Source organism: Hippoglossus hippoglossus, chromosome 10 (assembly GCF_009819705.1).
Source record: "Hippoglossus hippoglossus isolate fHipHip1 chromosome 10, fHipHip1.pri, whole genome shotgun sequence".
Classification (NCBI taxonomy): Eukaryota; Metazoa; Chordata; class Actinopteri; order Pleuronectiformes; family Pleuronectidae; genus Hippoglossus; species Hippoglossus hippoglossus.
Window position 1 is genome coordinate 3117959 of NC_047160.1, and position 26860 is coordinate 3144818.

At 42.6% G+C, this 26860-nt stretch overlaps 2 protein-coding genes and 3 long non-coding RNA genes across 5 annotated transcripts; 1 reads left to right on the plus strand and 4 right to left on the minus strand.

Annotated features, from left to right (window-relative positions):
* Positions 1–256: 256 nt before the first annotated feature.
* On the minus strand, positions 257–2129 carry LOC117769794. The gene is made up of 7 exons (XM_034598934.1): positions 1750–2129; positions 1487–1670; positions 1282–1345; positions 981–1246; positions 911–933; positions 668–754; positions 257–478 (listed from the first exon to the last, which is right to left on the minus strand). Exons 1-7 carry the CDS (start codon positions 1954–1956, stop codon positions 257–259), a joined length of 1053 nt encoding a protein of 350 aa, XP_034454825.1. The 5' UTR covers positions 1957–2129.
* Positions 2130–6344: 4215 nt separating this feature from the next.
* Positions 6345–7082, minus strand: LOC117769429. Its single transcript, XR_004615227.1, has 3 exons — positions 6846–7082; positions 6570–6748; positions 6345–6504 (listed from the first exon to the last, which is right to left on the minus strand). It is a non-coding gene; the product is annotated as an uncharacterized LOC117769429 (long non-coding RNA).
* A 746-nt stretch (positions 7083–7828) lies between these two features.
* On the plus strand, positions 7829–8341 carry LOC117769430. The gene is made up of 3 exons (XR_004615228.1): positions 7829–7917; positions 8046–8146; positions 8202–8341. It is a non-coding gene; the product is annotated as an uncharacterized LOC117769430 (long non-coding RNA).
* LOC117769428 lies at positions 8218–8922 on the minus strand. The gene is made up of 3 exons (XR_004615226.1): positions 8581–8922; positions 8381–8498; positions 8218–8309 (listed from the first exon to the last, which is right to left on the minus strand). It is a non-coding gene; the product is annotated as an uncharacterized LOC117769428 (long non-coding RNA).
* Positions 8923–18279: 9357 nt separating this feature from the next.
* Positions 18280–22925, minus strand: LOC117769795. The gene is made up of 2 exons (XM_034598935.1): positions 21873–22925; positions 18280–18489 (listed from the first exon to the last, which is right to left on the minus strand). Exons 1-2 carry the CDS (start codon positions 22923–22925, stop codon positions 18433–18435), a joined length of 1110 nt encoding a protein of 369 aa, XP_034454826.1. The 3' UTR covers positions 18280–18432.
* Between the last annotated feature and the right edge of the window lie 3935 nt (positions 22926–26860).

The window sequence follows — 26860 nt, forward strand, 5'->3', positions numbered from 1 at the left end:
ACTAACAAAGTTAATGTAGGAAATTTCAAAATCAAATTCTTTAATATAAAAAATTATTAATTTTAAAAGACTAACAACTAGTTGGAAGCTCCAACCAACCAATGGTACCAGTTCAGTGTGGTGGATTTAAAAAAGACTCAAACCTGCTATACTGTAGTGAAACCAAAACACACACACAATAAATTAACACAATAAACAATATTCACAATGCAATCTTATCCTTGACTTGACACAAAGCACATCAAGACACTTACCATCATTGCCGTAAGCCGCACAGGCCTGCAGCACCTCCACCTGCTGAAGGGCATTTGTGAGGCTGCTCTTCATTGCAGCAAGCTGCGCCTTGAAGCGCAGCTTGCTGCTGAGCAGCCCTCCTGAGCCGCACATTTTTCACCAGGCAAGCCATCGCCTGGCTGTGGGACTCATTGCTTAGACGGTAGAGCTCCTCCCTGCCGACGGCTTCATCCATACATGCATACTACAAATAGAAAACACATATGTATATATGGATTTAAGAATACTATGATGAAGTCAGTTTTTCACTGGAATGTGCCATTGCACGCAATCACAATTTAATAAACCATTACTAAACAAATATCTATCCACAGTCACATCAGATAACGGTTATATTTTCAGTATCATGACTTATTCAGTATTAATAACTTACACTGGCGATCTGGAGTGCACGGCGCACTCCCTCCACCTCCCCATCATCTATGGATGGTAGTTTGGTCGGTGAGGGTCTTGCCATCTTCTGTCAAACATAGAACAGTTCACATTGTAACATGGACACACTAATTGTTCATCGGCAATGTCAAAATAAAACATAAAACATCTTTTCACCTTTAGGACAATTTCAGTTACTCTGACCTACGTATTACTTACTTGTATAACACTTAAGTAATAATACAATAATCATACACATCTCTGAATCTGGATGTGTGAAAAATGTCAACACAACATACACTGATTTAACATACCACTGGGAGGTTGAATGTCAGAACTGGTGGAGGGGTAGTTGAGGGAAGAAGTGGTTAGTTGGATGGTGGGTGGTTGGTTGGCAGAAATGGTGGAGGGGTATTGAGGGAAGAAGTGGTTGGTTGGTTGGATGGTGGGTGGCTGGTTGGCAGAACTGGTGGAGGGGTAGTTGAGGGAAGAAGTGGTTGGTTGGTTGGCAGAACTGGTGGAGGGGTAGTTGAGGGAAGAAGTGGTTGGTTGGATGGTGGGTGGTTGGTTGGTTGGCAGAACTGGTGGAGGGGTAGTTGAGGGAAGAAGTGGATGGTGGGTGGCTGGTTAGCAGGGATGATGGAGGGTTGGTGGGTGGAGGGATACTGGTTACTCCAACCTCAATTGAACAAAAACACAACTATCAGAATAATGTTTTGTGGTGCATACAAAATTGATTTTATCTATGCTTTAAATGTGATGTTTATGAGTTTTTGCAGTAGATTGAGCTATTTGTTTTGCGATTTCAAATTAGACTTACCATGGACTAGCACCTCATATAGGGCCTTCATCCTGTCGAGGCATTTTTCCGCCTGATCTGACAGCTGCCATTTTGGGTGCAGGACATGCGTGTACCAGGTTGACGGCTTTTTCCCTGGTTTTGCGTGAAATATTATGGCCCTGTGCCCCAATGTGTGCAGTTTTTCAAGCAAAAAAATTAAATTCTGTCATTACCAAAAGTCATACAGAAACATCACAAGCCTTAATTTTGTGAACTTCAACTACAGAAGTTAAGCACAAAACAGTTGCCTCATCCATAACATGTGCGGTGGTTTTGTTTTTCTTTTGGTTTTCCAAACAGCCCTCTTTCTTTGCTTCAAATGTTTGAAGTTTTTTGGCCAGTCTCTGTCTTCTTGGCTGCACTGCCTGGCAAAACTTGCATGTCTTGGTGACCACACCAATTACTGCTTTGCAACCAACACATGTTGTATTTGTAGACCCTCTTGGCATCTTAAATCTGGAATAAAAGCACAAGACATAAACAACTAAACTGATAAAAGAACTCAACTATTGTTCCTTATTTTAAAAAAAGTACACTGGACATAAATGTTTGTGTCGCATACAGATACACACTATACTCTGCCATTCATACCAACACACCCACACCAGTTAAGTTGCATAAATGTATTTGCTCATAGGTCAAACTGTAATAATCTGTTCAGTCTGTTCCTATTTGTATTCACTTCCTGTTTTATTTTGTTGTCAGGGTTCTTGTGTCTAGTGTCTAGTTTTACTTCCTGTTGGTTTCCCCACACACCTGTACCTTGTTTGTAATTAACCTTGCCCTATATATACCCTGTGTTTCTACTCACCCTCTGCTAGATTGTCATTGTCTCCTTCGTGTGTACATGCTCTCCAGTGTTAAGTTCTGTTTGCTTGCCTGGTTTTGGACTCTGGATTTTGTGCCTTTTCCCTGAATGGACTTGTTTGCTTCTCTGACTGCCTACCTGTGTATGACCTCTGGATTGTTAAAGTAAAGTTTTATTTTGAACTTTATTTTTTGTCTCCTGTGCTTCCTTTTGCATCTGAGTCCCAGCTTTGTACAGAACCGTCACACAAACATGGCTTCATCTGATGGAAAATAGTGAAAACTATAATTTTGGAGCCTGGACTTTAAAATTAAAGCTTAATAAATGAAATTGAGTTTATACTGTGATGGGAAATGTTTCAAAATATACAGTTGTAATTGGTTTCAATGTGGTGTGTAGGTATGTGTATTATATACATAATAGGTGCTGAGGCTGATAACTAATAAGAAAGAAAAATAAGTACATCTCGGTTATCAGTGTAATTCCTGGTACAATACCAGGAGGAACTCAGGTGACCATAACATGCCCTCTGCTAGCTACATATACATAAAGTGCTCAATCTCAGTCACACCAAGCTGAAATGTTAGCAACCAATATATACTCTGCTCCATTATTTGATAATTATTAAAAATTATAGCATATTATTCAATGCTGAAATCCTAATCATCATTGCTCGTTCCATACGTGTCCGGGTGCACGGCTGTTGTGGAGAGTCAGGTTTCCCGCGATGACGACAATGCCCGCCCCCTACTCTGGTTCTGATTGGCTAACCCCTGACCCTAAATCTGACCGATCACACTCCTCATTCCTAAACACCGATCATAGACTATATACCTCTGGGGCCAATTAGGATTACTAGCCAATCAGAGGGAGAGTAGGGCGGGTGATGACTTCCTCATCCCGCACATTTCCCTCCACCACCACCAGCAACCCCCCACCGACTGTTGTACATACTCTCTGGACTACTAATTAATTCTCTTACAACAATATTTATACTTGTGTCCACATATTATGTCCATATACTTGCACCAATACTCATATTCTGCATTAGATATTTTTGAATACTTCTGAACATTGTTAATGTTCTCATACTGTATGTAACTTAGTGTATTCATTTCCATCTTTCACTACCGGTATCATAGACTCTGTATAAATCTGATTAGATACATATATCTGCATTTCAATTTGGGCAAGTGTAGTCCTAATTTTCCTTGTGAAACACTTTTCATATCACAGTTTTCCCTTTGCTTTGTAGAATTGTTACTCCCTTCCCCATGGTTTTCAGGATTACAGTATGCAGTACCTAGTGGGTGCATGTTTTAAGATGACAAATGTGAGCTACTAAGATGTCACATTATGTCTCTTGAGCTCATGGAAATGACCTACACCTGCTATTGTCACCTGCACCATATTGTTTCTGTATATAGTATGACTTTTAGGAAAACAGACAATGTAGAAACAATGATACTGTGATGGTAGTTTTCTGGAAGCTGGTGAAAGGAGAACTCAGGCAGCAGCTGATGTCGTATGCAGGAGATGTAGACTTGATTCATCAAGGAGACCAGAAGGTGGAACAATATACAAACGCTAACATGAGCAATTGTCACCCCCAAGTCTAAAGATGTCTCCCACAGCATCCAGGTATATCTCCCTCATCTTGCGTCACCCATCCCAACAGCGCATCCACGTAAGCATGCATACCTAACCTTTACGTCTAGCCACTGATATCATACGGAAAAGATTTGGATTTGGTGCCTCTCTGTCTGGGCATCTGAATTAGATATGAAAGTCCATGAGTGTAGACACTGCAATGTACTGCTAGATGCACTTCTCACGCGAACGTTGGGATTTATTCAAACAAACTTGACGGGGGAATTTGCGTATTTCCACGCAAACTCTGACCCATGCGTACAAATGTTTTGGAGTGGCGATGCAGACGTGAGGTGGTGAATTGAAGCCAGATTATTGATCCACTTCATCATTACCATTAAAATAAATAAGTTATTTGTGCTGGCGCAACATAAGCACCCTTTAATCTTAAAAGTTATAAAACAACTTCAAGCAGATTACGCATGCACATGTGCTACAATAAAATAGCGTTACAGTGTTGCTGAATATTTAAAATTTATAGTTTTATGGTTAAGTAGGACTGTAGCTTACTATTTTTTGTGTATAAAATCGCTGAAGTGAACATGACTGTGCTCTCGAGCGCAGGGAGCGCACAGACGAACTTGGCAAGGTGTGATCAATTTGTCAGATTGTTGTAAACCTATAAATACTGCAGTCACAGTCGTGCGTGATGATGGATGCACTGGCTCTATTGGAGGACTATGCTAACAGGCGAATTAGGAGGGAACGTGTGTTTAGGGACCACACAGATCTCTTGACCCATGATGATGACTGGCTAATCAGCTGATTTAGATTCCCGAGAGCTGTGCTCTTGGATCTATTTGCTGAGCTGGGTCCAGCATTAGAGAGACCGACCCGACGTAACCGTGCCATCCCAGTACCAACATATTAACCACTCTGGGGTTTCTGGCAACCGGCTCTTATCAGCGGGAATTAGCCGACAGGTATGTGTTTGATATGATAGAAAATATAATATATTTTCCATTCCGCCAAAGCCCCTTTTGAGAAATATATAATTATGTTAAATTCTATAGGTCGGGGATATCACAGTCATCCCTGAGTGTTGTGATGTCTGCGGTTTTGGATGGCATTATTAAATTAACTGCTCAATACATTAAGTTCCCTTACACTGTGGGAGAACAGGCAAACATTAAAAGGCAATTTGCAGCACTGTCCGGTTTCCCAAATGTAATCGGCACAATTGACTGCACTCATATTGCTATAAGGGCTCCATCAGAGAACGAGTATGTGTATGTTAACAGAAAACACGTGCACACAATAAACATTCAAATGATATGTCACTCAAACTTGGTCCTGATGAATGTGGTGGCACGATGGCCCTGTCCCACTGCCCCCTCCCCAACAGGAAGCCTACCACTTGGGAGCGAGGATACGAGAGGATGTGATGCAGCGTTTGTAAAAATACGAACAAATGCAAAGGTTCACTTTTTTACAAGTTCTTTTAATGAAGTTGACATGTCACACAACACCATTTTGATCTCTTTCAGCTCGTCTGTTACACAATTAATTGCACTAATTGTCTCTCTCTGTGTGCAGCGTGACCAGAGCTGCCATGCGCACGGGACGCACTGTTGCCGAGGACTGGATGCCGCTCTGCAGCTGCCTCCTCCCTGGGGACTTCCAAGCCGGGGGCATCCTCTCCACCTACTGCCCCCATCGACTCTGGAGGAACAGAAACATTTATCGTACTTTAACACAAGTGTAATTCCTCATTTAATAAAAAAATCTAATTGTGCTTTACCTGTGTTGTCTGAGATCTCAGCCATGTCGGTGTCACCCTCCTTTTCAGACACAATGCCACTCAAACTGGTTTCCCCCGAGAATCAAGGCCATCCTTAGCTCCACCGGTGAAAGCTCGGGTGTGCCCTGGCCCCCACCAGTAGCAGTCACACTCAGGTGGTGTGAAGCGATTCTCCGCTTTGTCTCCACTTTCAAGTCAGACCACTTTTTTTTTTATTTCAGCCACCGTCCTGTCCGTGGAACTTACTGCATTTAAAGCAGCAGTTACACAGTGCCACTCTGTGCATTTTCTTTTGTTAGTGATCCCGGTGCTGTGGCTTCCAAACAAAATGTTTTTTCGTACCTCCACCTCACTCACAAGCGCCTCTATTTCAGCGTCATTAAAATTGCGGTTCTTAGTTTTTCTCTGTAATACTTTATCCTCCATGATTCTCCGTACAAATCCATCGGTCAGCAGGTTAATTTACATGCTTCAGCGTGTGGAGGGCGGATTTGGAGGCAGATCCACGTACGAATGTTTCCAGGTGGACTGATTTATAAAGCGAACATTGCGTTCAGGTGTGCGCACGGTTTTATAAGTCGGAATTTTCTTTGGCGTACGCCATTTCAGGCTTTTATGCGTACGTACACTTTAGTTACTCCAAGTTTTCCTCTTCAGAGGAGGAGTCATCCAAAGAAGTTTGCTGCTCAAGAATATGTTGATATGTTCTATCCGCTGCAGCCTGATGAGCTTTAACTTCATGCAATCTTCTCTTCAGTAGACCCTCACGTCCCATCTCCGCCAATGCCTCAGTACTGCCTGAGAATGTTTTAAAAAAGGAAAATGTTTTAATTGTGTGTGCGTGTAAATAAAATGTCTTGTACCTTGCCCTCCGATGGCCTCAGAAAGCTGGGAGGAAAGCTCTCCCATCACTCCCACCATACTCATGTACTCCCAGTGCTGCTTGACCTCACAAACCACAATAACAGCTTCCTCTTTAAGTCTGGACAGCAGCATTACCTTGTCGTAAACTTTTAGTTTTTCTGTACCATATCACCATGACCTGGAAATCATATCAAAAGAGTTATCAATTATATTCCATATATAGCAAGGGTTGAGTCAGCAATTTGGTATTCTGTGGCTTTCAATAAAGTACTTACACTCCCATTGCCAGGAATAGTTGTCAATAGCCAAGAGCTCGTTAGGAGGAGGGAGTTTGTCTGCTTCCTCCACAGCAGCATTGTGTTCAGTGATGGCATCCTCCAAGGCTTTCTTTTCGACAGCAATCTTTTTCCTGAGTTGATGTCTCCGCTTATTGCCATCTAGAATGAGAAACAAAATATTTAGTGTACCCGTACAAGGTGACCAATGTAACACCAATAACATCAAGTCTAATACACAAAATGTTATCCAGCCGTGTCAGGGACAGTTAGTGGCCGGGTTGTCAGTCAGTCCTATTCCTGTGAATGCAATCTCAAGAATGCCATTGCAGAATTTCCTCAAATTTGGTACCGCGCATGAACTGATTCCATTTTGGTGCCTTGAGCTCACAGGCCAAGGCCACAATGACCTAATGTTATTGTGTTTCAGTTGTCAAAAGGTTAGTGATCTTTATATGTGTGGCAATCGACCTTGCCACGGGGCTCTCCCACACACGGCCAGGGACGGAAGTGTTCCTCTTATACATCTTTATTAATCAAATAAACATAAATTCAAAGTGCCAACTTAAAGCAGACTGGCTTTGCAGCCCAGTCCTCCACTCAGTGTCTGGGAGTCTCTGGAGCCTCTGGAGCCTCAGTCTTCCTGAGCTCCTTCCTGAGGTCTGAGTCCTGAGGCAGCGCCGACGCTGCCTTTTAAGCATGAGGACCAATCAGCTAACAGCTCTCACCTGTGCTGATTGATCCTCTATAGCAGGTGAGGGTGCTCTCCCAGCCCCCTCACCTCCACAATATGAAAAAAAGGATTTGGAAATTTGTTCACAGAAACTGCACTGGTTGGCGGAGGTATACAACCGCAGTGCAGTAATTGTAGTTTATTTTTAAGTCCTGGGCTAGCTATTTTTTCCCATCTATAAATAGTGATTCATTTTGTCACAGCATGTTACATGAAGAAATCTGTATTAATGGTGGCATATTGTTGTCTCGCCAGACTGACGATAAAGCTGAAATTTCCGCTGCTTAATGCTCAGATACAGTCCTTCAATGGTCTTCTGCAAGTCATTTTGGCTGGTTGGTCTTTTTGAAGAGGAGAAAAAAATTAATTCATGGCAATATCAGGTTACAGTCAACTTTTTGAGTAGACCTTGTGTAAACCGAGTCAAAGGACATTGTGCAAGAATAAAATAATTTATTTTTCCACAGTACCTGTCGTCCACTGTTGAACATCTGACACCCATTGCTGGACTGTGTCTTCCTGTAGAGACAACTCAGTGTTGATATTCTCAAGGTCCTTTGTGTAGTCTGTCAAAACAAAAAAAAAGTTAGAAAATGTTTACAGCCCCCCCCCCAACAAAAAAGGTATCTTGGTCGGTACCTTGATGTATCTTTTGGCCAATGTTCGGTCAAGGTTTTCTGCTTTCCGCGTGTTCCAGCCAATTGCTTGAATGGTAAGTATATCTGTGTGAACTTAAGACACAATGCATATCAGGTCTGGAAACGAAAAACTAATAATTTATATGTAAATTTAAAATACTTACCAGCTTTTGACATGTACTTGGAACATATGGCTGCTCGGGAGAGGAAGCTGTTGACCTGTTCAACCTCCTCCCCAATGGTTGTCCCGGCTCCTTCTTGATTATGTCCTCCTCATTGCAACTGCAACACATTTACGTCAATGTTACCATTTGAAAAAGAGAAACACTGTTTTGCAAATGATAATGAGATTGTCGATCATTACCTCACACATCCATGAATGTGCTTTAGCATGCATGACGGAGATAAATGGACGCATGGTCAACAAGTCTCGCAGCTCTGGACAGTGACGCACAACCCTTTGCAGATACGGCCAGTATTTGCACACCACATCAGAGCAAAACAACTGCACATTCTGTGAAGCAAGCTGTCTTTGTAGACATAAGGGATATGCAAATATTCCTCCACGGAACATATTCAGTCCCTTAAGCAAAAATCCATGACGGCAGACAGCAACCTCAACGCCTTCTTCATCTACTTTGATTGCAGACTTGTTTACGGATTCTCGTGCTGCCGCCCACTGACCTGTACCACAGCGCCCTTTCGCAGGATTCTAAAAAACAAACAAAATACAAAAATACATACAGAACTAAACAGCATCAATTTAAGGTGTAAATACAGGGTTCCTGCAGGTTTCAACAAGTTAAATTTAAGACTTTTTAAGACCACTTTGGACATAATTTAAGACCTATTTCACGGTCATAGACATCCCAGAAACGTACATGCAGGTCCAGCTGCTTGGTTTTGGTCGTCTGGTTCATGCTTTCATCGAACATCAGAACGAACGGACCGTTTACTTTAGAGACGAGGTCTCTCTTGATGTATTCCGCTAAACCAAATTTTGTGATGTACAACGTTTTGTCACCACCGCACGCAAATGTTTTCGCGACATCGGAATCAGGGAACATGCTTTTGAAAAGCTCACCTATGCCATCGTTGCTGTTGTACAATTGGTGTTTAGCTACAGTATTAGCGTCCACAGCATCTCCGCTTTTAGGGTTGGTAGACCCAAACGTCGTCCGGAGGTCGATTATCCCAGATTTTAACGCAGCCACTTTATTTTCTCACTGTACAGCAGGAGCAACACTCCCATCACGCTCTCGGTGGTCATTCACTTTGTTATCCACACATTTTAGCACCTTTTTCCACAACACCCAGGTGCACTACGTCACACACTGGCCACTTTCCTTAAAATGGGCAGGCCATGCCTGCAACACAAGTTATCGCGAAGTAACTTCCTAATCCAATACATTTTTAAGACCTAGCAAAATCAAATGTAAGACTTTTTAAGACTTGTTTAGGCCTAAAATTATGATTTACATTTTAGACTTTTTAAGACCCCGCAGGAACCCTGTAAATATTGCTAACATGATGTTTGATGGGGTCAACATTATACATAAGACGAACACTTTGCACAGGGTACAAGAATTCATTTAACTTTGTCTTAAAATAAGGAACAATGTATATTAACTTATGTGTTTTGTCGTCCCATGGATGTAGTCAACAAAGGAAGACACCTCAGAATCCTTGGCCAGTAATACGCCATCAAAAAATCAGGTCTTAAAACAAACATAAAAATGAAATGTTTATGGCACTCTAAACATTCTACATACCCTGGTTAGCTCTTAAAGCGGTATAGTTTACGGTTCCCATCCACCGCAACAGCCAAAATAGAGCGTGTGCATGCAGGGCACTGAAAATGCTGCCCCTGAGACAGCCTCTCAACCTCAAATTTGGCATAGGTCCAATCCAGAAATGCCTTCTGCATGGTATCCCCACATATCTTTCCACTCTGATAGCAAAAGACATACAAATCCAACATTATACAATAATAAATATGGGAAACTCATTGCAAGCAGTGGGAAATTAGTACCAACTTATAGTCCCACGACCTAAGACTTTTGTCCAATGTTCAAGCATGCTAACAAAAGCTTGCCGTGACATTCCCGGAGCCGCAATCTTGAGATCCTCAAATGTAGAGAACAAATCCACTGCATACAGCATTTCAAAATTGACTGTTGCTGGCCAGTACCCACTTTCAACTAGATCAGCAATGTCCACTGAACAAGAATTTCCACAGGAGCAGCTACCATGTGGGAGGGACAGATTGAATCGCCCTGAAAAACCAAGACAAAACGTTTTTACTTAGATGCACAAGCAATTTAAAATTACATTACTGTATGAAAGATATTTAAAAAAAACATTACCATTCATTCCAATCAAAATGACTTGCTTTCTGGTGGAAACAGTTGTTTTCCCAGATGAACAATCACAGCAGGAAAGCATGATTGGTAAAAAACATTCCAGGAAGCAAGGGAAAAATAATTTTATATAGTAAATTACAGTAACATCATCTTTAATCAGTGGAGGTATTCTTTCAGTGCGATAACTTATTTCACCCAGCATATTTTGGGCTTTAATCAAATTTACTATATTTAAATAAAATGGCCTGTGTTTTGTAACTTAGAAGTACCTCTTTCATGGTAGGAGAATTTTCCTCCCTCATCTTCCTTGATGTATGTGGATGGCGGCAGTGGCCTGAAGAACCCCTCTACCATGGAGCACCATAGACCTGTGTATGGCAAAATCACAGGTTCAGCAGTAAAGTGGTCTTGGTAAACAATCATGACCCCTCACTACTGCAGTCTTTTGTCTGCAGTGCTGGCAAAGTCCCTCTTCAGGCTTCTCAGATAATAACATCTGATTAACCATAAAAGCCCTTAACAAAGTCCACTTTTCCAAGGTGGATGTTTGCCTATCCTTCCAATGTGAAGAGAGAAGTTCTGTGGTAGGACATCCCAAGAGGTTTTGCACTTCCTGGATGAGGGAGTCTTGACCAGAGAAAATGAAGGGATGGAGGTTAGGGGATAACAGATCCAAAGCAGGGGTAAATTTAGCTAAAGTGTATCACTTCATTACAAATGAGAAGAGAAAAAACTACCTATGTTTGGGATTGTCCCAGTCTCCTACAGACAAAATACAGACAAATACATCCCTTGTTAATCTAAAGAATTCGTAAATCTAAGTTCAATCATAAACCATCCTGTATTTGAGAAAACAAAATCAAACTTCATACACACTCAACACCTATAGTGAATGTCCTACTTCGGGCCCTTCCCCCCACAGGCCCTACATTGCACCCTTACCCTACACGATACCATGTAAAACTATTTTATGAGCTGATTCAGGGTTTCTGTAAGTTCTTTTTATACCACTGCATTTTTTGTTTATGTTGATATTTACATTGTAGCGTCCCTCAATGATGAGCAGAACGGAACTGGTCTCACCAACCATTTATTCACAACCGAGGTAACAAAGGCTACCGTGGGCCATACTGTGCCAAAAAAATAAAACATTACCACATTCGCTCTCTCTCATCAGCAAGGAATATAGCATCGTCGTCCAAGTTGTCCATGCTCATCACCTAGCTTTGTGTTGAATGGACTGGAGAGTCCAGGTGCGGCTGAACACTCAGGCTTGTGTGTTCAGCCGCACCTGAGTGAAAATGAGGCTTGTAGTAGGCGTTCACCCGGCGCCATCTTGCCGGTGCTGACTCCTCTTAGTTCCTGGCTAACCAATAAATGGGCAAAGAGGAGGAGCGCGAGTGAAGACTGACAGCTGAGCTCAACGTTACCTGGTTAGCTCAGGCTAAGGAGCTAGGCTACATGCTACATGCTACCTGCGGTCGCAAACCAGCTAGCGCTGCAGTGTTGCTTCAGGATGGTCGATCTTTACAACGAACTCACTAGAGGTAAGTAACCTTGAAACTATACAACAACAAAACCTATTGCTTTATCTATTATCATAATCATATGCTTACATGCCTCAAGTGTTTTTTAATATGTAATTGTTATAAAAGTTACCGTTTATTTAACATGTGTAATGAACAGATTGAAGCAAATTAACTACACTACTACAGAGTCGTGTGTTTGGTTGTGACTTGATTTTAATAAGTTAATATGAATACGCTACATGTGTAAGTTGCATGTGATAGTAACTATATGTTTCACAAATGTTCTGATACATGCTGGTATAACCACCATTACTATTGCCACCTTGTTTATTTAGCCTGTTATGGAATTTACAGTGAATTAGACAGTTTAGATATGATTATAATCTCCACACACCACTGTTGGTTCTCATATTTATTATATAATTATGTTTTCACACTGAGAGAAGTGGAGAGACTTGATGTGGACTGTTATCAACAGCTCTGTGGGAGATTATCACCTTGAATATTACAGATGAGGTAGAAAGACATTTTATCTATTTGTACAATGTTTTATTTCTTTCAGTACATTACATTTCATTTAGCTGATGCTTTATCCAAAGCGACTTACAATATGTGCATTTAACCATGAGGGTACAAACCCAGAGCCCAGTACATCGGTTCTGTCTGAAATCTGTGGTGCTTCCACCTGCTGAACACAGAATAAACTGTAAGAACCAGTCTTTGCTGGAACATAAAACATCCTTTTATAGTGAGTTTTTTCTTTTCATTAGATGAAGCACTGTGGCAGCAGCAACATGGTGGAGATCGACAGCTTCAGGCTGGTCAACATGATGGAGGACAACCTGCACCAGATTCACCTACAGCACAAGTTTTCTTCTTCACTCAAAGATGACATGTAACTCTTCACAGTTGGCAGTGTTACTGCTTTTACATTTGGCCTTTGAACCCACTTTGTTAAGCCTAAACATATTTCAGTGGCATAGCCAAGTTAATTTTTATTTTCCTTTACTGTAATTATTAATAGTATTACATCTGTTGCCACAATGCTGTTATCACCATTGCTCTCCCTCATCCCTAGTGGATGGTGGGATTGAAGAGCTGAAATTAAAGATTACTTGCACACTAAATATGTTTGAAGCCCCCAGGAGGTACATACATCTTAGTACTTCCATTTATAATAACTGTTAAACTTTAAAAAAACTTTTAACCTTGATTTTTGATACCTATTTGGCACCCCTTCAGGCGGATGTGGCTGAGGGGTAGAGCGGTCGTCCTCCAACCTGAAGGTCGGCAGTTCGATCCCCAGTCTTCCCCATCTGCATGCCGAAGTGTCCTTGGGCAAGATGCTGAACCCCGAATTTCCCCTCATAGAACAACAAAGTGCTGCTAATAGATGCACTGTATGAATGTGTGTGTGAATGGGTGAATGTAAAAAACTGTACTGTAAAGAGCTTTGAGTGGTCATCAAGACTAGAAAAGCGCTATATAAATACAAAACCATTTACCATTACCATTTACCCCCCAGTGTCTTAAATTTGCCTAAATCTCAATGTCTGGTGAAACAATTGATGCCCTCAACCTCTTTTCCTAAGGTTAACATCATGTTGGTCTTAATATTGTTCACTTTGGCCTGTCTTGGTTGAAAGCCCACTCACCACGACAAGGTGCAGGCCACGAGAGGGGACATATAACACACACAACAAACTAAAAAGCACGGTTGTATGTACAGGGACATAAAGACAGAAAAAAACCCCAGAAAATACAAAGACACAACATTGGAGAACACATATACAAAGGGGAAAAGAGAGGGTGGGTGATGGTGACAACATTAAACAACACAGTATCATTGAATGCCACAGAAGCTCTAGTTACAACTCAGAATATTTAGAACTTCCCCAAAACTTGAACTACAATACTAACTTACTGTTTGACTATAACGCACTTCAATAACCACAATATATGTAAAACATTATCCACGGAACCATGGATTTGAACTGTGCAAGTAGCAAACTTAACTGTTTGCATGAAACTTCAGAATATATTTTTTTTAAAGTGCTTTGCATTATATATATTTTTTTGGTGAATTTTTAATATACAGTGAACTGTTCCTTGACTTATAAAAACAATCCTTTAAACTATGTACATACAAATGAACAGGGAGCTTGCATATGTATTTTATATGACAGTTACCACATCAATATCACTTTTGGTCCCGTTTATGCAGACTCCGGTGGATGTTAGTGACATATCTTCCTTTGTGTACCTTTGTGTCATCAGGTGTTCCAGGCTTTTAATCGCAATAGCGTTACAAGCCGAACCTGAGGGTACACTGAGGCTAAAGGTAAATCTGACTGGCTACTGGCTTGTATTGCAGTACTATGAAAGCCATGTAGCCCGCTCAGTAGATCAGATATCATTACCTCTGTGCCTTTTTAAACTAAACAGCTACTGTCAGAGGCAACAAAGTCATAAGGTGTCCCAGTTTAGAACATAGGACAAGATAGAGAATATCCCTTGTATGTTCTGCCGCACTCATCAAGATGCAAACCACCAGCCTCAGAAATGACCAAACAACTTATTCTCCATAAAAATGGATTAACTTTGTAAGTTTTGTGCGGACTACCTTGCCTTCTTTTATTTTCTCTGTCTCTCGTCTTGCTATGTGGTTCAATCTGATTTTGCAATACCACGCAGAAGCCATCTTCACCAGAACATGGACATGATTAGCTTCAACACACATGTCAAACATGTGGCTGTGCAGCTGTGGGAAGAGATTATTTTCAGAACAATCAGAAAGAACCTGGGTAACAATAGAAGCTGTTGTTCCTTTTCCCCGTGGAGCCTTGCCCTCATTGTTTTTCAGAAGCCACTGGAAGCATCTTTCTGTAGCTTGACAAACTGCAGTTACGCCTGGTGAAGGTTTCTGTAAGCCACCTCTGTTCTTCAAAGTCACCAATTGATGCACTGAATCCTCTGAGGTGAGTGCTTCTGAGCAAGGCATACAGGTGACCCTCTGTTTCATCTTTTTCACTGTGATGTAAGAGATGGCTGCCTCCTTCTACTCAGACAGATTGTCAACATCTGGAAGGTGAGAGAACACATCATTCTCAGGTACAAGCACTTCCACGGGCTCCACATCCACCCTGCGTGCAATATTAACAGTTGCAGGTGTTGAGTCAAGGATGTTGGTATTGTCACGAAGGAGACAGTTACCTGTGCGCTTAAATGCCCCTCGGAACTGTCTTGCATTGGGGTTGTTGTTGTAACCTCCACGTGCTATGATAGCAGAGAAGAACAGCTCCAAGTGGTCCTGACTGAGTTTGTAGGTCAGAGTGTATCGGCATGGGGCAGCTGGCTGCTCTACCAGGTCTTCGTAGATGCCCATGACACTTCTGCAACAAGCAATGAACCCATAGATGGGTGTCTTTTTCTGAGTTGAATACAAGTGTACAAGTCTGTTGCATTTGTCTTTAACTTTCAGCCCTCGGAGAAGTGACTCAGTTTCATCTAGAATGGCTTTGGCACGGTGTTTAGTTGCTGGTTTGATGGGTGCTTTCTGTCCTTTTCCAAGTGGGTTACGGCTGTTGAGGACATCAAAGGCTGCATCAATTGTGCGCAGAAACTGAGCGGTGGCAGCACATCCACTGAACTGAATATTTTAGCTCCTGCTCACAATAGTCAAGGGCATCAGCCACACTGCGACTGAAGAGCTGGGCTGCAAGATGGACTTTCATTTTTTGATTGCGCCACTGAATGTGCGCCATTTTTAATTTGTTGTCGAGATGCAAGCCTTCCTTCTCCTGAAGTTTGTTGAGCTCCTCAATGTACTGCCACTTTATCTGCTGGCCATCTTCTCTAACCAGAACCTCAACTGTTGACAAAACATTTCGAAAAAGTTTGAGCATGTGACATGGATCCAAGAGCACAAAGATTTTTTGTGTGTGATCCTGAGGATGGATAAAGTAAGACCTCATGTCAATGATGTCTAGGTTGGCACCAAGCTCTCTGATCATTGTGATGTTTTGAGAGGGACCATCACATGTCAAGGACACAACCCTAACTCCTATTTCATGGAGCCTAAAAAGGCTCTCTCGGATGACGTTGGCTCTCTCTGCTCCTGTCATGCTGTTGATAAGGAAGTAAGCAATGGTAGTCTTCCAGGACTCATTGATTGCAACAACCATAAGAACCAATGCTTGTTGCCACAACATTTTCCATCTCACCAGCACCGATGTCAACATAAATGTTGTCTCCACCGAACTCTGTTTGCTTATGAATGTACATTTCATCTATCATTAATGCACAAACTGTGTCTTTTCCGTCCTTCTTCTGCTCAGCAACATGATCTTTTAAAGCTATGAATGAAGCAGCAGTAAATCCGGGTTCTGCAGAGATGCTACTGTACCAATTTCGGATGGTCTGAGGATGAGGCAGAGCCAAGTGAAACTTCTCTCGGACATATTCATAAGCCTTTGGAAAGTAGAAGTGCAGCGTAGTTGCAAATTGCTTCAAGGTTTCTGAAAATAATGCTTTTTTCCTCTTTGGTAGTCTCTGAAAGATCTCTCTGGGAACATCATCAAGCCATAAAGAAGAGAGGCACATTCACTTGAAATTAGGATTTGTTTTGAAGAACCTTTATAATATTTTTCAACGAAGAAACTCTTGCCTTCAGTCTCCTTGTCATCTGGAAATTCATCCTCAGCTTCTTGCGAGCTGCACACAGCTTTTCCTCTGCAGCAGAAGCTTTCCGTTAAATGGCTCTTGGAGACTGAAAAATGGTGTAGCTGTGATCACTCGTAAAGCAGCCAGGAAGCTGTGTTGAAACTGTATGAGAGTGATCTAAAGCTGAGTCTGTACATTTTCCAGTTGGATTTTCTGCCTGAATGCTGGTACCCACAACATCGTCACAAACATTAACTGTCAGAGAACTGTCATCGTCCATTGCATCTTGAGGAACAACAGCCTGTTCAGGTGTGTCTGCCATCATAACAACATTGCCCTGATCGTCAGTAAGAATTTTGCCACTACTGCCATTGTCTACATCTGCAAACTCCTCAGTGATTTTTCCAACAGGAATGTCACTTACCTCCATTATACTTACCTCTCCCTCTGGGTTGTCCTCTTTGCCCTTGGAGTGTGAGAAAAAATGGTAGGCACAGCGGTGTTCTTCAGGCATGCCCTTCCCTAAAAAAATGTGAGTGTTATTGATACAAAAGGCTTGTGTGTTCAACTTCTGTAGTAAACAAATCCGTATGCCAATGTGGTTTAAAATTCAGTGCAAATAGAGTAGAAATGTACAGTACACAGTTCATACTAAAATTGTAGTTGCTATGTAAATACTTTCAAAGATTAAACAATTTAAACCATCAAGTTGCTTGTTTTCTCAGAAGTTATTAAAACATTTCTGTGTACCCTTGTGTCAATGCTCAAGTGTTGTCTGTCAAAATGTTGACTGCAGAGACGAGAATTATGTCTCTTCATGTTGAGCATCCACAGGTCTAGCCTCTCAGGATCACCTAGAGGAAAACTACACAAACCAAAAATATATCTCAGGTTACCATCTTCATACTTATTTATATGCAAACAATAAAATGTCAATAACTTCAGTCTTTTTAGATATCCCAGTTCACATAATCCATCTGTTGCATTGCCTCTTTTTGTGTTATTATGGGCCTATTTGTTACAGTTATATTTGAAGTTATTTCATATTCATATAGTTACTATTTCATGCCATATTCACGTTTCTAACACACAAGTGAGATAAGTTTAATAGTTTGAAATAGTGTGAAAGTGGACAATTATGGAACACAAACTTAGTATTCACTGAAACCACACATAATGACACATCAAGTGAAACAAATATATATATAATTATTATTATCATCTACCCTTGCCAGATGTATATAGCATTGTTACAACCCGGCTCGACGGAAGTAACAAAGTAGACAAACAAGGATTAAATATGAGAAAACTGGGTTTATTGTTACGAATGGTAATCAGACTGGTGAATGGGAGCCATGCGGCCAGCCCTGCTTAGCCATCCCCCATGAGTGAAGCCTCCCAGGCTTTTAAGGCAGCAGCAGGTGCCAGGTAGAAGGAGGGGCTGAAGGAGGAGCTCCAGGAGCACTGCAAAACAAGGAGCAGATCTGCACATAACACCCCCCCCCCTTAAAACGGTTGCTCTAGGCAACCGCCAAGTTACACACAACAAATTAACACCAAAATAAATTGAAATGTTGCATCACATATGCTTCTGACACTTATGACCTTGAAAGGGCATCTGCGAGCACATTGTCCCTTCCACGGATGTGCTTTATTTCCAGGTTAAAGCCCTGCAGAAACAGACTCCATCGCATCAGCCGGTGGTTGGAGTTCCTCATTCTGCCGATGAACACAAGTGGGTTATGGTCGATGTAGACCACCAGGACCTGACTGGAAGAGACATACACATCGAAGTGGTCCAGAGCAGAGATAAGAGCCAAGGCCTCTTTCTCAATGGTAGAATAATGCATCTGATGAATGTCAAACTTCTTTGAAAAATAACAAACAGGATGCTCAACCCCTGACGAGTCGTCTTGAAGTAGGGCAGCACCAACCCCAGCATCACTAGCATCGACAGCCAGTTTAAATGGCCTGTTAAAGTCAGGGGCAGCCAGGACTGGGGCACTAACCAACAGGGCCTTCAGATTCTCAAATGCCAACTGACACATCTCTGTCCACACAAAATGGACCTTTGGGCTAAGTAAGCTAGTCAAGGGGGCAGCCGCAGTAGCAAAGTTCTTGCAAAAACTTCTGTAATAGCCGGCCATGCCAAGAAACCGTTTCAGCTCACGCCGAGAAGTAGGAACACCGAAACAACAAATGGCCTCTACTTTAGCGCCGATAGGACAGACTTCCCCCCGCCCAACAACCTTCCCTAGATACGTCACAGTGGCCTGTCCAAACTCACACTTGGCAAGGTTCACAGTCAAATTGGCAGCAGCCAGCCTACCAAATACTTCCTCCACCTGAGCTATGTGCCGAGACCAGGTGGAGCTATAAATAACTATGTCATCAAGGTATGCTTCACAATCTGCAACCCCTTTCAACACCAGGTTAACAAGCCGCTGGAATGTGGCAGGTGCATTTCGCATTCCAAAAGCCATAACTGTATACTGACAGAAGTCATCTGGAGTCACAAAGGCAGAGATTTCACGAGCTCTCTGAGTAAGAGGGACCTGCCAGTAGCCTTTCAGGAGGTCTAACTTAGTGACACAAGCTGCAGACCCTACTCTGTCAATGCAATCATCTAGACGGGGAAGAGGATAGCAATCAGGCTTTGTGACAGAGTTGACCTTGCGAAGATCAGTACAAAATCGAGGTGTGCGATCTGACTTATCAACCAGCAAACACGGGGAGCTCCATGGGCTAGCACTAGGTTCTGCAATGCCATGCTGCAACATGTAATCCACTTCTTTGCTCATCAGCTGGCGTTTCTCAGGATTTACCCTGTAAGAGTGTTGCCTAATAGGTGCAGCCTCCCCGACATCAATGTCATGCTGGAGAACATTGGTACAAGTAGGCACATCAGAGAACAGGGCAGGATATTTACAAATAACCTCAATAACGTCGGACCGATGTGATGACTCGAGATAAGACAGATGGACCTCCAAATTGGCTACAATTTCTGAGTTCGGAAGCCTAGCACGAGAGACCCCACGTTCAACAACACCATCAATGTCCTTTTCACCCACAGGAATCGAAGTGCTCAGCACAGCAACCGTCTTCACCCCTGAGAGCCCAGCCTGGCTCCTCTCACAGTACTGTTTCAACAGATTAACATGACAGAGACGTGTTTTACGCTTTCGTTCTGGAGTCTTTATCACATAATCCAACTCACCCACCCGACACTCAATCACATATGGACCGCTAAATCGAGCTTGCAAAGCAGATCCCGGAAGTGGCAGCAGCACCAACACCTTGTCACCAGGAGAGAACGCTCGATGCTTTGCCCTTTGGTCATACCACCCCTTCATCCGTCCTTGGGCTTCCCCCAAGTTCTGCCTCGCCAGCTCACATGCCTTGTTCAGCTTTGACCGAAAATTACAAACAAAGTCTAGCAAATTTGTGGCGGGGGACTGGTTTGCCAACCATCTCTCTTTCAAAAGTTTCAAAGGGCCCCTCACAGTATGACCGAACACCAGTTCAGCTGGACTAAAGCCAAGGGACTCTTGAGTGACCTCTCTAGCTGCAAAGAGGAGCAAAGGGGTTCCCTCATCCCAATCTTTCTCAAACTCCTTACAGTAGGCTCGTAACATGGACTTTAGGGTCTGATGAAACCGCTCAAGGGCCCCTTGAGACTCTGGATGGTAAGCAGATGAAGTCTGGTGCTCAATAGACAACTGCTGGAGAACCTGAGAGAACACACGGGACATAAAATTCGAACCCTGGTCGGTCTGGATAACTCTTGGCAGGCCAAACACTGTAAAGAACTTAATAAGGGCCTTGGAAATGGCTGAAGCAGTGATTCTACGTAGAGGGGTAGCTTCAGGAAACCGGGTAGCTGTACACATGATTGTCAATAAGTACTGGTTACCTGATTTAGTACGAGGAAGGGGACCAACACAATCAATCAAGATATGCTCAAAAGGCTCTCCTATGGCAGGGATAGGATGTAAAGGAGCTGGGGGAATCTTCTGGTTGGGCTTACCAATAGTTTGGCACACATGACATGTTCTACAATGCTCAGCAACATCAGATTTCACACCAGGCCAAAAGAAATGTCTCAGCACTCTGTCTAAAGTTTTCTTAATCCCCATATGACCAGCAAGACAATGATCATGAGCCAACTGCAAGACATCCTGACGATAGACACTTGGCACTACCACTTGAAACACACTACTCCAATCATCATAACAGGACAGTTTTGGAGAAGTCCACTTTCTCATTAACACACCATTGTTTACAAAATAGCAACAAGACACAGCTGTCATCTCATCATCAGGAACAACCTGGTCAAAAAGAGAAGATAAGGTTTCATCTCCCCCCTGCTCACACTTGAGCTCGTTACCAGAGGGAAACACTTTACCAAATCCCAACATGTCACCCTTCGCCAGAAATGTGTCAAACAGTGCAATATCAGAATCAGCTTCTTTGTCTTGTTTCTTCTTCTTTGACATGGCACGGGTAGTGACACAGACAGGGAATGCTTCTGGGTATTGCTTCTCAAGATCATCTGGGCATTTTGACACTACAGGAAAAGGAACAACCTCAGGAGCCGCAAGCACCCTACCACCGGCTAGGTCATTTCCCAAGATGAAGGACACCCCTTTAATGGGAATGCTTGAACACACAGCTACAGCTACTTCCCCAGAAACAAGACCAGTTTCAAGGGTAAGGTTATGCATAGGTAGAGACAGATACCCCCCACCAAACCCTTGGACGAGGACACTGGAACCCAACTTAGACTGGTCAGAAAACGGTAGGAGGTCCTGTAGAATCAAAGACTGAAAAGCTCCACTATCTCTCCAAATCTTAATCGGTTGCTTGGTTGAAGGATCAGTGACAAGAGACACAAAACCATCCATAAGAAAAGACGAAGAACCAGGCAGCTCACTCTTTTGAGCGGGTTGGTCGATGTTTTGGATGACAGCACCATTTTTCACAGTTTTTAGTAAGGCAACAGGTTTATAAGACTCTTGTTTCTTACTCAAGACAGGGCAATCTGCAATGAAGTGACCACTGTTCTTGCAATAAAAACAAGTCCTCTCTAATGGAGTACTCACAGTAGCCGATCTTCTAGTGAAAGCTGTAGAAACGGTGGGAGGAGGTTTTGAGCTGGTGGAGGAAGTGGTTGGAAACCGAGGTCTATTAAAACCAGTCCTTCCTTTTCGCTCACCTTGGTCGTTATCAAAGTTTACCTTGAGCGTCAATACAAACTTGTCTGCTAGAACAGCAGCCTTATCAAGAGTGGTCACTTCTTGCTGATTGAGATAAGTACACACGGCAGTAGGCAGACAATCTTTAAAGTCCTCCAGCAGAACTAATTGTCTAAGATCTTCCTTAGTTTCCGCCTTCTGTGACTTGCACCAAGAGCTAAAACTGATCTCCTTTTCTCTTGCAAACTCAACATAAGTTTGTTCATCCAGCTTACTGAGGCCTCTAAAACGCTGGCGGTACGCCTCAGGAACGAGCTCATAAGTTCTTAGAATAGCACCTTTAACTTTTTCATAGTCCTTGATATCCTCAATGTTTAAAGCAGTGTAAGCGTCTTGTGCTTTTCCCACCAGAACGCTTTGCAAAAGCGATGTCCAGGCATGTATTGGCCAGTCGGACACAGTAGCCACTCGTTCAAAATGAGCGAAGTACCTCTCAACATTTTTCTCAGCAAATGGAGGTACTAGTCTGATGTTGCTCGCTACATTAAACTGAGCCGAGGCAGAACTGGATGAGCTCAAAGCAGCATGCTTAAATTCAAGCTCTTTTAGGAAACGCTCATGTTCTAGGTGCATTTGTCTTTCCCTAAGGATACGCTCTTTTTCTTTATCCTCTAGTTCTAATTCTCGAAACGCCAACTCCTTCAACCTGAACTCCAGCACAGCATCTGACATTTGAGGAAGATCAAGTTGATGCTGATATGCTGGTAAAGCAGACGGCTTTAGGATGCCTCCTTCTGCTAGGCTAGCCTTAAGTGCTTCTCTTAAATTATCTTTAAGACGTTTATCACCACTGGCAATCTCAATGTCATAATGGCTGGCAAGGCTAAGGAGCTGTCCTTTAGTGAGCTGACAAAGCAACTCCTCCGAGGGTGCACTAATAAAGTCATCGATAGCCTCCATACTAGATAACTTCAGTAACCAAACATAACCAAAATACACCAATCGCCGTTACCCAAGGTTTAAACTTAAACCAGTACGCCCAGTACACACCTCATCCAACACTACAGCTTATCACAAATTCTCTCTACTAAATGATTCTTGAACCCATGATCACAGAGATAGGCCTAGTAACTCCCATCTAGCTACTAAGTAGCACAAAATATTACCCATAAAAACCCATTACCAAAAATGGACCCTGCTGGTAATCAAGACCAAGGCAACAACAACCTCCGGGAGAACTAGCCCACCAAGTCAAGCTAGACACCACACACACCGCACCTGACAAATCCACAAGCTATACAAAACAAAGTTAGGACCCTGGACATGTTACCACAACTGTCCCCATAAAGCAGTCACTAACTCAAATAACTTTACAAATCAATCACTGCTGAGCACAGTGAGCAAGCCTCCGAGTGCAAATGATCATCTAAGCAAGCCCCCTGGTACCTGCCTAACTTCAAACTAACCCTAACTGTCTTCTGAGGCGTGCCGGGCTCGAGGCCTCTTTAAAGCAAAGCTCAGTTAACCTCAGCCATGTGACCAAGGCCCTGAAATGCTCGCCCCCACCAGAGAACAAGTCTCCACCCAGGATTACCTCGAAAAAAATAAATGAATAAATAAATATAACAAATAGTGCACCGATGGAAGGACAGATTGCTCTGCCCAGCTGGCACACTCCCTAACTAACCAGGGAGATCACTCACAACTTAAAATCATAGCACTCAGATTCAATGCTCACCGTACTCACCATGACAAGAAGCTGCTCACAGCCACCCTACCAAACACCACCAAAGCATACCGGGTTACTCTGTCTAGGGGAAAAATAGAAAAAAAATAACTCATCCAGATTGATCCCGGACGAGCCCCCAATATGTTACCACCCGGCTCGACGGAAGTAACATAAAGTAGACAAACAAGGATTAAATATGAGAAAACTGGGTTTATTGTTACGAATGGTAATCAGACTGGTGAATGGGAGCCATGCGGCCAGCCCTGCTTAGCCATCCCCCATGAGTGAAGCCTCCCAGGCTTTTAAGGCAGCAGCAGGTGCCAGGTAGAAGGAGGGGCTGAAGGAGGAGCTCCAGGAGCACTGCAAAACAAGGAGCAGATCTGCACATAACAAGCATTAACATTAACAAATAGGGTTAGCCTCGATAAAAAACTCATGCTAAAGAGATAATATAGCAACATTTAAGCTTTTATTCCTGTGACCACGCTTACATATGTGCGTAGTAGTTTTATATGACGCACCAACATTGACCGTAATAATCCCCAATTCTACATTGAAACACTTCTCGACTATGTCTAGAACGCACCGGTTTACTGTGACTAGCATTCACGCTCCATAATTCAGCATCAGGACCGCATCGGGCTGTGCTTCTCAATGGCGAACACAAGCTACTTAGCTTAATCTCGACATAAGCTAACAAGCCATGCATCGTGAGCAACCATACCTGCTAATTATTGCTAAGGTTCTAATATATAAATTAAATAAAAATACATTTTCACTCACCGGAAGAACTTGAGAACAGAGTTGTTAGACGGTCTGTTAGTACAATTAGCACAGCAAGCCATGTTATGTGTCCAAGTTAGCATGCAAAATATTTCGAAAAAGGAACTGAGGCCATGAAGAAGTCTAGTGCAGTGACGCGAATCAGCCGACTTGAACCTATGAGTGGACCTAGGAGCTTGCAGGTGGCTTGCGGGGAGCTAGCGGTTAGTGACAACTGTGCCAGCATCGTAGCCTGTGCCCAGGTGTCACTCAAGAGACCACGCCCCTAATTATGCGTAATTTCAACCCTCTATAAATCAAACGAGGGAGTTAGAAAAAAATTCACCCCCTTCAGAGTTGTCATGAAGGAAGAACTTAGTGATTGAGACTAAAACTGTTTTTTGAACCAGGCTGTAAACAGGTTTAATTCTGCTCTAAAGTCGGGCTTTTTAACATGGGACTCAATGGGAATTGACTCCTTCTTGGAGCCAGCCTCAAGTGGCCACCCAGTGAACTGCAGCTTTTTGCACTTCCGTATTGGCCTCATCGCTCAGCCCGGGATGTTGCCCCTTGGGTGAGACAGAGTTTGATTTTTTTTTTAAGCTTTAGGTGCAGCACACCATGTCTAAATTGAATGAACGTCAAATCAGTGTGGAGAGCACTGACCACTATCATTCACTAACTGTTGTGGTCAGATTTGTTTTTATTTAAAACCTTATTGTGTCAATTACGGCACATTTGTCATAACAGTAAGAGTCTATAATACTTATTAAAGCACTTTCTACAGAGTTCATGTTTTCTGACTGATTTTAGAAAATTGTGGATGTGATGCATTGAAATGCATCGAGATGCATCGTTGTGAATCGAATCGTTGACTGCTGAATCGTAATCGAATCATGAGGCTAGTGAGGATGCACACCTCTAATGATGGTGGTGGATTATTTCAGTAGATGGGTTGAGCTTTTCATCCTGAAGGATGCCAAAACACCAAAAGTCTGCTCGACCCTAAAAAAATGACATCTTCACACGCTGGCGTTGCCCACTTACCTGTTGTCCGACCGGGCCCCCAATTCACAAGCCAACTGATGTCCAACCTATGTGACTCATGGGGTGTGGCTCAAAAGCTCACTACAGCCTTTCATCCTCAGACCAATCTGACAGCGAGTGTATTGAAGACAACACTGTCATGTTAATAGCAAAACAGAAAATAGAGATTGGTGCTGTGGAGACTGTGTACTATAGTTTAATCTGAGGGATGTGGTTTGGATTAGTTTATGAACCTTTTACTCTGGATGAACTTGCATTCCATGATTTTACGTTGTGATGTTTAATTTACCATTTGTGTGGTTTTAACCCTGTCTAGTTTCCAAGTTGACCTTTCTGAATGCCCTCTGTTTGGGTGTCCGTGTGTGCTGTCTTTTGTGTGTTGTAACTGATATATGACATTTTATCCAATGCATAAAAGATGCTCCTGGTCCCAGGCCTGACACTGATATGCATAATAAAAGTTCAAGAATGTTCAATGTTCATCCTCCAAAAGTCACATCTTTGGTTAGGTTTTTATTTTACTGCATCCAGACACCCTGTACAGTATATTGTCTCTAAAACATGTTGTGTTCTTTTGAAGATGGCTATCTGTCTCTACACATTGAACGAAGTAGTTTTTAAATATATTTTTTAGAAGAGTAAAACCACTCTTCCTTTTTGTGTGAGGACAGCAGTCATCAAAATTCACTTTGGGGTTCAGCATCTTGCCCAAGGACACTTCGGCATGCAGATAGGGAAGACTGGGATCAAACTGCCGACCTTCTGGTTGGAGGACGACCGCTCTACCCCTCAGTCACAGCCACCCATAGTTTCTTTGTGGCTGAATTTTAGGTGTTTTCATGAGTCAGTGGGATTAATGCTGTTGTGTTTTAGAGACCAGGCAGAGGAAAGATCCCCATTGTGTCGCTATATGGCCATGCTAATGACACATCATGCTGAGGAGGAAGGATAACATTACTGCCTAACACAGTTAGGAATGCAAAGTTCGCAGTACAGACGGCAAGCGCTAATGATGGGTGCATTCTTTTCTTTATAATCAGATAAACAGTATCAAATAGTGAGTATTACAGTGACGACATTTTGATTTATGCTTCAGTATACAAAGAACAAAAAGATGGTAGAGAGAAAGAAGAGGCTGCAGTCATTAATAATGATAGGTTTATAGAAAAAGTGGTCAAAGATGATGATGAATGTAGTTAAAGGTTAGTCTCAAGTACATTTCTTAAAACTGCAACTGTCTGGATGACAATATAGTTAGAAATGATAGACGATGGGGCGGCATATAGCTCACCTGGTAGAGCTGCCACCCCAATGAGGCCTGGGTTTGAGTCCGACCCGCGGCCATTTATGCATGTCC

What these genes read in the sequence shown, in the direction of transcription:
- LOC117769794 (XM_034598934.1), bottom strand. Translation starts at nt 1,956, where the DNA reads ATGCCAAGAGGGTCTACAAATACAACATGTGTTGGTTGCAAAGCAGTA. An exon ending in CCTGCTAACCAGCCACCCAC is followed by an intron (nt 1,247 to 1,281) that starts CATCCACTTCTT and finishes CCCTCCACCAGT; the next exon opens with TCTGCCAACCAACCAACCAC. An exon ending in TGACATTCAACCTCCCAGTG is followed by an intron (nt 934 to 980) that starts GTATGTTAAATC and finishes TCACACATCCAG; the next exon opens with ATTCAGAGATGTGTATGATT.
- LOC117769795 (XM_034598935.1), bottom strand. Translation starts at nt 22,925, where the DNA reads ATGGAGGCTATCGATGACTTTATTAGTGCACCCTCGGAGGAGTTGCTT. An exon ending in TCACTAGAAGATCGGCTACT is followed by an intron (nt 18,490 to 21,872) that starts GTGAGTACTCCA and finishes GTTCATCGGCAG; the next exon opens with AATGAGGAACTCCAACCACC.